General features: G+C 46.4%; 1 protein-coding gene across 1 annotated transcript in view; it reads left to right on the top strand.

Annotated features, from left to right (window-relative positions):
* The first annotated feature begins 6,948 nt into the window (after window positions 1-6,948).
* mrpl44 (mitochondrial ribosomal protein L44) overlaps window positions 6,949-11,728 on the top strand; it is a 153,642-nt gene continuing 148,862 nt past the window's right edge. The window contains exon 1 of the mRNA XM_020518305.2: window positions 6,949-7,186. Coding sequence (XP_020373894.1) covers window positions 6,993-7,186 — 194 coding nt within the window. The 5' untranslated portion in view covers window positions 6,949-6,992. The remainder of the gene's footprint in view (window positions 7,187-11,728) is intronic.

Below are 11,728 nucleotides of genomic sequence, written 5' to 3' on the forward strand. Positions count from 1 at the left end.
GAAGGTTGTTGAAAATTCACAACCTGTGAATAATTCCGTCTTATTGGTGAATAAATCCTATAATACCAAGATTATCTATCGTTAGTCTCAGCTGCATTTAAATTAAATGATGTTCCACGTGCACATCCATATTTCCCAATAAAACAGAAGCTTGAACACTCGACCTTTCCTTGTTAAATGCTGAATGGTCTAGTACTCCCATCTATTTTGTGATGATATTCTCCAGGAAGATATCCCAAACCTTTAAATACAGTGTTGTACCGTTCTAGGATCTGTTCCGCAGTCAATGGTTCAATGTGCTGCAAATACTTGCACATTTGTTTTGGCATATTGAGGGTTACCAGTCCAAGCTACAGACTTGTTCTTGTGCCCATGAAGTTCTAAGACCAAAATTCACAAACAGCATTGCCTATGTAGACCCATTGTTTCTGCCCCCTAGAACTCATCTCTTCCTGTTCAAGTTTAATCAAAGTCCACCTTAAACAGTTGAGGAAATAAATCAACATTTTGGGTATTACCCTTTTTCAGCACTGGATGTGGGGGTATGGGGAGCTGCAGATAAAGGGCAGGGAGGGGTAGTGGAATGGTGGTGATAGGTAGGCAGCACTAGTAGGTATGGGGTTGTACCTACTACCAGTGCCCACCTATCACCACCAGACCGCTACTCCCCTCACCCCACTCTATGCAGCTTCCCCCTAACCCCACATCCAGTCCTAAAAAAGGGGTAATACCCAAAACATTGACTTCTCCTTTCCTCCAGATGCTGCCTGGCTTGCTGTGTTCATCCAGCCTCCTGTTTGTCTACATTGGATTCCAGCATCTGCAGTGTTATGGTCTCTTTAAAAAAAAAAGTTCTCTGTCAAACTTCCAGTAATTCCTTTGGCTGTGTTCACTTTTGCCTGCTAAGTTCTATGAAGCATCTTGATTTTTTTTTTTCTCCCCTCGCTCAAGAGACATTGCTTTTGCTGCTTGAGGTATCTAGATTCAGGGGACACATTCTAAGGATTGGGTGTGATCATTTAGGACTGAGATCAGTGGAAATGTATTCACTCAACAGGTTGTGAATTTTCAACAAGCTTCCTTTGAATTGAGAATTTTTATGTCTTTATCTCAGACTTGCAAATATTGAAAAGATCATTGGACCCTTGGGGTTTAATAGGTTGTATAGTCACTCGTTGCATTTCTAATGCTCTGATATTCTTATGGATGTTCTTCTAGACATTTTGCAGCTATAAGCTTTTTCGACATTTCTAGTCGTTTCAATTAGTAATTAATGCAAGCAATTTTAGAAACCTCTGGATTGAAAGGGTAAACAAATTAAATGCCTCTATTCTAGAGGGTCTTCATTGCTCTTCAATATACAGTACATTCTCTCTACAAAGAAGCTTCTTGATCTACTGGCCATTTAATGAGACTGTTCTGTTTAGTGATGGTCTCAATCTGAATTGTGGTGTTTTTGCCTGAATGCTGTGATTATTCAACAGCAACTGAAGATTCGAACTTGCACATCTTTGCTTTACTTTCCCCCACAGACCTAATCAGTCCGACTGCGCAAGCACTTTCAGATAACAAGGTGTGGAGCTGGAGGAACACAGCAGGCCATGCAGCATCAGAGCAGCAGGAAAGCTGATGTTTCGGGTCGGGACCCTTCTTCAGAAATGGGGGAGGGCAAGGGGCTCTGAAATAAATAGAGGGAGGGAACGGTGATAGCAGGTATGTATATGGAGCAGATAGGTGGGAGAGAAGATGGACAGGTCAAGGAGGCAGGGATGAAGCTAGTAAAGGTGAGTGTAGGTAGGTAGTGAGGAGGGGTTTGGTCAGTGAGGAGGGAGGGGCGGATAGGTGGAAGAGAAGACAGACAGGTCAAGGAGGTAGGGATGAGGGGGGAGCTGGTCTTGGGATGAGGTCGGGGGGAGGAGATTTTGAAACTAGCGAAGTCCACGTTGAGACCATTGGGTTGTAGACTTCCAAGGCGGAATACGAGGTGCTGTTCCTCTAGTTTCCGGGTGGCATTGTTGCGACACTGGAGGAAGCCCAGGATGGACATGTTGTCCAGGGAGTGGGACGGGGAGTTGTTGTCGTTTGTCGCGAACCGAGCGTAGTGCTCCACAAAGTGATCTCGGAGTCTCTGCTTGGTCTCCCCGTTGTAGAGGAGGCCATATCGGGAATAGCGGATACAATAGACCACATTAGCGGATGTGCAGGTGAACATCTGTTTAATGTGGAAGGTTTTCTTAGGCCCTGGGATGGAGGTGAGGGGGAGGTGTAGGGGCAGGTGAAGCACCTCCTGTGGTTGCAGGAAAAGGTGCCGGGGGTGATGGGGTTAGTGGGGAGTGTGGAGCGGACGAGGGAGTCGCAGAGAGAGCGGTCCCTCTGGAAGGTAGGTAAGGGTGGGGAGGGAAATATATCCTTCGTAGTGGGGTCAGATTGCAGGTGGCGGAAGTGCCGGAGAATGATGCGTTAAATCCGGAGGTTAATGGGGTGATACGTGAGGACAAGGGGAATTCTGTCTTTGTTTTTATTGCGGGCAGGGGGTGCGAGGGCTGAGATTTGGTCGAGGACGTTTTCAACCACGGGGTGGGGGGGTGGGGGTTGGTTGCAGTCCTTGAAAAACAAGGACATCTGAGATGTCCAGGAGTGGAATGCCTCATCTTGGGGCAGATACGGCGCAGATGGAGCAATTCGGAATAGGGGATTGCATTCTTGCAGGAAAGTGGGTGAGAGGAGGTGTAGTCCAGGTGGCTGTGGGATCAGTGGGCTAGAAATAGATATCAGTTTTGAGGTGGTTACCAGTGATGCAGACAGAGGTCCAGGAAGGAGAGAAAAGTATCAAAGATGGTCCAGGTGAACTTGAGGTTGGGGTGGAAGGTGTTAGTAAAGTTGATGAACTGTTCAAGCTCCTCATGGGAGCACGAGGCAGCGCCGATACAAAGAAAATTACAGCACAGGAACGGGCCCCTCGGCCCTCCAAGCCTGCGCCAATCCAGATCCTCTATCTAAACCTGTCACCTATTTTCCAAGGATCTGTATCCCTCTGCTCCCTGCCCATTCATGTATCTCTCTAGATACATCTTAAATGACGCGATTGTGCCCGCCTCTACCACCTCTGCTGGCAACACGTTCCAGGCACCCACCACCCTCTGCATAAAGAACTTTCCCCCTCTCACCTTGAAATCATGATGCCTAGTAATTGAGTCCCCCACTCTGGGGAAAAGCTTCTTGCTATCCACTCTGTCTATATCTCTCATGATTTTGTAGACCTCAGTCAGGTCCCCCCTCAACCTCCGTCTTTCTAATGTAAATAATCCTAATCTACTCAACTTCTCTTCATAGCTAGCGCCCTCCATACCAGGCAACATCCTGGTGACCCTCCTCTGCACCCTCTCCAAAGCATCCACGTCCTTTGGGTAATGTGGCGACCAGAATTGTACGCAGTATTCCAAATGTGTTCGAACCAAAGTCCTATACAACTGTAACATGACCTGCCAACTCTTGTACTCGATATCCCGTTCGACGAATGACAGCATGCCGTACGCCTTCTTGACCACTCTATCTACCTGCGTTGCCACCTTCAGGGTACAATGGACCTGAACACCCAGATCTCTCTGTGCATCAATTTTCCCCAGGGCTTTTCCATTTACCGTATAGTTCGCTCTTGAATTGGATCTTCCAAAATGCATCACCTCACATTTGCCTGGATTGAACTCCATCTGCCATTTCTCCTCCCAACTCTCCAATCTATCTATATTCTGCTGCATTCTCCGACAGTCCCCTTCACTATCTGCTACTCCACCAATCTTAGTGTCATCTGCAAACTTGCTAATCAGACCATCTATACCTTCCTCCAGATCATTTACGTATATCACAAACGACAGTGGTCCCAACACGGATCCCTGTGGAACACCACTGGTCACAGTTCTCCATTTTGAGAAACTCCCTTCCACTACAACTCTGTCTCCTGTTGTCCAGCCAGTTCTCTATCCATCTAGCTAGTACACCCTGGACCCCATGCGACTTCACTTTCTCCATCAGCCTACCATGGGGAACCTTATCAAACGCCTTACTGAAGTCCATGTATATGACATTTACAGCCCTTCCCTCATCTATCAACTTTGTCACTTCCTCAAAGAATTCTATCAAGTTGGTAAGACATGACCTTCCCTGCACAAAACCACGCTGCCTATCACTAATAAGCCCATTTTCTTCCAAATGTAAATAGATCCTATCCCTCAGTATCTTCTCCAGCAGCTTCCCCACCACTGACGTTAGGCTCACCGGTCTATAATTACCTGGATTATCCTTGCTACCCTTCTTAAACAAGGGGACAACATTAGCAATTCTCCAGTCCTCCGGGACCTCACCCGTGCTCAAGGATGCTGCAAAGATATCTGTTAAGGCCGCAGCTATTTCCTCTCTCACTTCCCTCAGTAACCTGGGATAGATCCCATCCGGACCTGGGGACTTGTTCACCCTAACACCTTTTAGAATACCTAACACTTACCCTTCCTTATGCTGACCTGACCTAGAATAATCAAACAGCTATCCCTAACCTCAACATCCGTCATGTCCCTCTCCTCAGTGAATACCGACGCAAAGTATTCATTAAGAATCTCACTCATTTTCTCGGACTCCTCACCTTGGGCAGCACAGTGGCTCAGTGGTTAGCACTGCAGCCTCACAGCGCCAGGGACCCGGGTTCGATTCCAGCCTCAGGGCTACTGTCTGTGTGGAGTTTGCACATTCTCCCTGTGTCTGCATGGGTTTCCTCTGGTTTCCTCCCACAGTCCAAAGATGTGCAGGCTAGGTGGATTGGCCATGCTAAATTGCCTGTAGTGTTCAGGGAAGTGTGGGTTATAGGGGGATGGGTCTGGGTGGGATGCTCCAAGGGTTTTTGTGGACTTGTTGGGCTGAAGGGCCTGTTTCCACACTGTGGGGATTCTAAATAACTTACCTCCTTTGTCCGTGAGTGGGCCAACCTTTTCTCTAGTTACCCTCTTGCTCCTTATGTATGAATAATAGGCTTTCGGATTTTCCTTAACCCTGTTTGCTAAAGATATTTCATGACCTCTTAATTCCTCGTTTCAGATTGATCCTACTTTCCCGATATTCTTCCAAAGCTTCATCTGTTTTCAGTCACCTCAATCTTATGTATGCTTCCTTTTTCCTCTTTGCTAGTCTCATAATTTCACCTGTCATCCACGGTTCCCTCATCTTGCCCTTTCTATCCCTCATTTTCACAGGGACATGTCTGTCCTGCACTCTAATCAACCCTTCTTTAAAAGCCTCCCTCATATCAAATGTGGATTTACCCTCAAACAGCTGCTCCCAATTCACATTCCCCAGCTCCTGCTGAATTTTGCTATTGTTGGCCTTCCCCCAATTCAGCACTCTTCCTTTAGGACCACTCTCGTCTTTGTCCATCAGTATTTTAAAACTTACGGAATTGTGATCACTATTCCCAAAGTAATCCCCTACTGAAACTTCAACCACCTGGCCCGGCTCATTCCCCAACACCAGGTCCAGTATGGCCCGTTCCCGAGTTGGACTATTTACATACTGCCCTAGAAAACCCTTGTGGATACTCCTTACGAATTCTGCTCCATCTAAACCCCTAACACTAAGTGAATCCCAGTCAATGTTGGGAAAGTTAAAATCTCCCATCACCACCACCCTGTTGCTCCTACATCTTTTCATAATCTGCCTACATATTTGTGCCTCTACAGTCATCGATGTACCTCCACCACCTGCAATCTGACCCCACTATGAAGGATATATTTCTCTCCCCACCCTTATCTAACTTCCAGAGGGACCACTCTCTCCACGACTCCAACGTCCGCTCCACCACGCCCAGCACTTTTCTTTGCAACCTCAGGGAGGTGCTACACCTGCCCGTACACCTCCCCCCTCACCTCCATCCCAGGCCCCAAAAAAAAGTCTTCCACATTAAACAGATGTTCACCTGCACATCCGTTAATGTATCATATCCGCTGTTCCCGATGCGGCCTCCTCTACATGGGGAAAACCAAGCGGAGGCTTGCAGACCGCTTTGTGGAACACCTACGCTTGATTCGCAACAAACAACTGCACCTCCCAGTCGTGAACCACTTCAACTCCCCCTCCCATTCCTTGGACGACATGTCCAATCTGGGCCTCCTCCAGTGTCACAACGATACCACCCAGAAACTGGAGGAACACCACCTCATATTTCGCCTTGGAAGTCTACAACCCAATGCTCTCAATGTGGACTTTACCAGTTTCAAAATCTCCCCACCCCCGGCCTCATCCCATGACCAGCCCCCGCCTGCTTGACCTGTCCAGCCTCTCTCCCACCTATCCGCTCCTCCCACCTCACTGACCAATCCCCACCATTCCCTGACAACAAGGTGCAGAGCTGGATGAACATAGCAGGCCAAGCAGCATCATAGGAGCAGAAAGGCTGACGTTTCGGGCCTAGACCCTTCATCAGAGAAGGGGTTCTGAAATAAATAGGGAGAGAGTGGGAGGCGGATAGAAGATGGATAGAGGAGAAGATAGGTGGAGAGGCACCGCCTCCCACTCTCTCCCTATTTATTTCAGAACCCCCTCCCCCTCCCCCATTTCTGAAGAAGGGTCTAGGCCTGAAACATCAGCCTTTCTGCTCCTATGATGCTGCTTGGCCTGCTGTGTTCATCCAGCTCTGCACCTTGTTGTCTCGGATTCTCCAGCATCTGCAGTTCCTACTATCACTGATGCAAATTCCCCCCACCATTCCCTACCTACACTCACCTGTACTGTCCCCACCCGAGACATCAGCCTTCCTGCTCCTCTGATACTGCTTAGCCTGCCGCATTCGGTCCAGCTCCACACCTTGTTATCTCTTACTGTCCCTGAACGCTTTCTCTAGCCCTGGCATCGCAGAGCGCAGGCGCGGTTTATTGAGGTGGGGGCAGGGCTATCCGGTGCGCAGGCGCAGTTTTGTGGTGGTTGTGAGGGGAGGCCTGTGTCCGGCCCGCATGCGCAGTCTGTCTTCTGTGATGGCTGCGTTGGTGTTGTGCCGCCGCGTTGTCAATCCGTTCGGACAGCGATTTCCCCTCAGCCAGACTATCTCATTCGTACAAACCAGGGAGAAGAAACGATGGATGAAATCTTACATGTTATTAATGGAAAGAAAGAAGAAACTTGAAGGGCCTCCGCCGCCTAAACCCCGGTGTGTCAGTGTGCATGGGCAGTAGGCCTCAGGCCCTTCATTACCCCAGTGTAAATGATGCTTTGGGTGAAAACAGTGCGAATGTTGTCTTTCTTGTTTTGCATTTAATATGCAAGGTTATTATAGAATCTTGCAATTATAGAGTTAGACTACAGACAAGCCGTGTTCTCGTTGAAAGGGGGAACATGTTTAAGGGGCTGAATGGCCTACTCCTGTTCCTATGTTCCTAGATTTATATATGATAGTTAACAAATGTTTCTTGGTGGAAGACATAATTTGGAGGCAGATGAAGTTTAATGTAGAGGGATGAGAAGTGGCTTATTTTGGTAGAAAGAATATAGAGACACACTATATACATTTTGGTAGGAGTAATAGTAAAAAGGATTATTACTTGAATGGTAAAAAGTTGCAGCATGCTGCTATGCAGAGGGACCTGGGTGTCCTTGTGCATGAATCACAGAAGGTAGGTCTGCAGGTACAACAAGTAATTAGGAAGGCAAATGGAATTTTGTCCTTCATTGCTAAAGGGATTGAGATTAAAAGCAGAGAGGTTATGTTGCAGCTGTACAAGGTGCTGGTGAGGCCACACCTGGAGTACTGTGTGCAGTTTTGGTCTCCTTACTTGAGAAAGGATGTATTGGCACTGGAGGGGGTGCAAAGGAGGTTCACTAGGTTGATTCCGGAGTTGAGGGGGTTGGCTTATGAGGAGAGACTGAGTAGATTGGGATTATATTCATTGGAATTCAGAAGATTGAGGGGGCATCTTATAGAAACATATAAAATTATGAAGGGAATAGATAAGATAGAAGTAGAGAGGATGTTTCCACTGGCAGGTGAAGCTAGGACAAGAGGGCATAGCCTCAAGATTAGAGGGGGCAGATTTAGGACTGAATTGAGAAGGAATTTCTTCACCCAGAGGGTTGTTAATCTGTGGAATTCCTTGCCCAGTGAAGTAGTTGACGCTACTTCAGTAAACGTTTTTTAAAAAAAGTAGATTTTTTTTGAACAATAAAGGAATTAAGGGATACAGTGAGAACGCGGGTAAGTGGATCTGAGTCCACAAAAAGATCAGCCATGATCTTATTGAATGGCGGAGCAGGCTCGAAGGGCCAGACGGCCTACTCCTGCTCCTAGTTCTTATGTTCTTATAATGAACGGTATAAATCTTAAAGGGTGTACAAGAGCAGACAAGCTACATTTATGTTTGCATAAGTCATTAAAGATGGAAGAACAGATTGAGGTTAATAAAACACATCTTAGGCTTTATTAACAGCATTATAGCATATTAAAACAAGGAGGTTATGTGGAACTTGCATATGATGGGAGGTTGCCTCTGTTGGAGTATTCTGCTCAGTACTGGGCACCACAGAGAATGTGAAGGAGAGGATTTAAATAGAGAAACCGGGATGTCTTGCTGCAATTATACAGTGCCTTCATGAGATCACTCCTGGCATATTGTGTGCAGTTTTGGTCTCATCTGAGGAAGTATGTTCTGGCTATGGAGGGAGTGCAATAAAGGTTTACCAGACTGATTTCTGGGATGGCAGGACTGATGTGTGAAAAGAGATTAGATTGGTTAGCACTATAACCGCTGAAGTTGAGAAGGATGAGGGAGGCTCTCATAGAAACCTATAAAATTCTAAGAGGACTGGACTGGGTGGATGCAGGAAGGATGTTCCTGATGATCAGGGAGTCCATAACCACAGGTTGCAGTCTAAGGATATGGGGTAGGCCATTTAGGACTGAGATGAGAAGTTTCTTGACCCAGAGAGTGGTGAGCCTGTGGAATTCTCTGCCACAGAACGTGATTAAAGCCAAAACATTGAATGTTTTTTAAGAAAGTGTTAGATAAAGTTCTTGGGGCTGAAGGGATTAAAGGGTACTGAGTTGGATGATTAGCCACGATCACATTGAAAAGCAGAACAACTCAAGGCATGGCCTACGTCTGTTTCTGTTCTCTGTTCCTGTGTTAAACAGGAGTTTCACAATAATGTTTTCTCCTCCACAGATGCTGCCAGACCTGCTGAGCTTTTCCAGCAACTTTGTTTTTGTTCTTGTTTTTGTTTCCCAATAATGGTTTCTGGGATGAGGAACTTAAGTTATAAAGATAGATTGGACTAGGTAGGACGGTTTTCTTTGGAAAATAAAAGGAGCAGAGAAGATTTAATAGAGGTACTCCAAGTCACTAGGGTCTGGACAGTCAATAGGGAGAAACCTTTCCCACCCTTAAAAGGATTGGAATGAAGAGGGCACAAATCTAAATAACTGGTGACAGAAGCAAAATCGGTATATGGAAAAACTTCATCACGTAGTGAGTAATTGAAATCTGGAATGTAGTGGTGGTGTTCCCATGTATCAGTTGACCTTGACGTCTGGATTGAAATGGTTGTGGGCTTGGTACGTGCTGTCTGAGGACCTTTGGTAATTTCTGCAATACATCTTGTAGACAGACACTGCAGTAACTGAGCATCGGTATGGATGGATGTTTGTGGATGTGGTGCCAGTCAAGTGGGTTGCTTTGCCTTGGATAGTGTCAATGTTCTTGAGTGTTGTTGGAGCTGCACCCGTCCAGACGACTGGGGAGTATTTCATCGCACTCCTGACTTGTGCCTTGTAGATCGTGGACAGGCTTTGTGCAGTCGATGGTATCCCCTAGGATGTTGATAGTGGGGGATTCAGTGAATTGAATGTCACCATTGAATGTCAAGGAGAAGTGGTTATATTATGTCTTATTGGAGATGGTCATTGCCTGGCATTTGTGTAGCATGAATGTTACTTGCTACTTGTCAACCCAAGCCTGGATTATCTGGATCTTGTTGCGTTTGAACGTGGACTGCTTCAGTATCTGAGGAGTCATGAATGGTGCTGAACATTGTGCAGTCATTGGCGAACATTCCCACTTCTGGCCTTATGATAGGGGAAAGGTCATTGATGAAGCAGCTGAAGATGGTTAGGCCTAAGACACTACGCTGAGGAACTCCTGCATAGATGTCCTGAGGCTAAGATAAGTATGTCTGCAACCAGCCGAGAGTTTGCCCCTTGATACCCACTGATTCCAGTTTTGCTAGGGCTCCTTGATGCCACACTCGATCAAATGCAGCCTTGATGTCAAGGGTTGTCACTTTGACCTCACATCTGGAATTCAGCTCTTTTGTCCATATTTGAACCAAGGCTGTAATGAGGTCAGGAGCTGAGTGGCCCTCATGGATCTCAAGCTGGGCGTCACTTAGGAGGTGCCGCTTGATAGCACTGTTGATGACACCTTCCATCACTTTACTAATGATCAACAGTAGACTGATGGAGCAGTAGTTGGCTGGGTTGGAATTGTCCTACATTTTGCATACAGGAGATACCTGGGCAATTTTCCACATTGTCAGGTAAATGCCAGTGTTGTAACTAGTGCAGAACAGCTTGCCTAGTGGAGCAGCAAGTTCTGGAGCACAAGTCTTTAGTACTATCACCAAACAATTGTCAAGACCCATAGCCTTTTCACTATCCAATGCCTCCAACCGTTTCATGATATCACATCGAGTGAATTGAATTGACTGAAAACTGGCATCTGTGATGCTAGGGATCACTGGAGGAGGTTGAGATTACTTATCCACTCAAATGATTCAGCCTGATGTTTCGTATTGGATGTATGATGTATTGGGCTCATCCATAAATGTGGATTGGGATGTTTGTAGAGCCTCCTCCTTTAGTGATCACTTAATTGTCCACCACCATTCACGACTGGATGTGGCCGGACTGCAGAGCTTAGATCTGATCCATCTTGATTTGATTGAGAGAATGTGAAATCGAGATTAATGATGTATCTCAGAGAAGGGGTAGATATTGGCAGGTGACATTCCTAGCTTGTGTCATTCATCCTGGTGTCTGGATATGCACCTCAAGTGCCTAAACAACAGTGCTATAGACCGCATGCTGGAAGTCTTGCTTTTTGACCAGAGCAGATAGTTTAACCCATGTGACTTCTTCTGTGGGGAACATTTTCCGTGATTCTATCTGGAAGACGGAACAGGATGGCAGGACTGATGCTGACAGTTGGTGGGTAAAAAAAAAACCTCCATTTTTTTCTCAAATAGAGAAGTAATTAGACTTAAGGTTTTAACAAGGTCTCCACTAGAAGAGCTATTGGGCCTAGTGAATCATTTTATTCATATATGTGATATAGGCATTGCTGGCTTTGCCAGCATTTATTGTCCATCCCTAGTTGCCCTTGAGAAAGTGGTGGTGAGATGCCTTCTTGAACCCCTGCAGTGCTTGTGCTGTAGGTCATCCCACAATAGATTGTGGAGTGTGTTCTAGGGTTTTGACCCATCAACACTGCAAGACCAAGTATATATTTCCAAGTCTGAACTGAAAGTGGCTTGGGAAAGAGTCTGCAAGTGGTGGTATTCTAATGCATCTGCTTCCTTTTTCTGAGATAACAAGGTGTAGAGCTGGATGAACACAGCAGGCCAAGCAGCATCAGAGGAGCAGGAAAGCTGACGTTTCGGGCTTAGATCCTTCTGAAGAAGGGTCTGGGCCCGAAATGTCAGC

This window comes from Rhincodon typus, chromosome 13 (assembly GCF_021869965.1).
Source record: "Rhincodon typus isolate 14 chromosome 13, sRhiTyp1.1, whole genome shotgun sequence".
NCBI lineage: Eukaryota > Metazoa > Chordata > Chondrichthyes > Orectolobiformes > Rhincodontidae > Rhincodon > Rhincodon typus.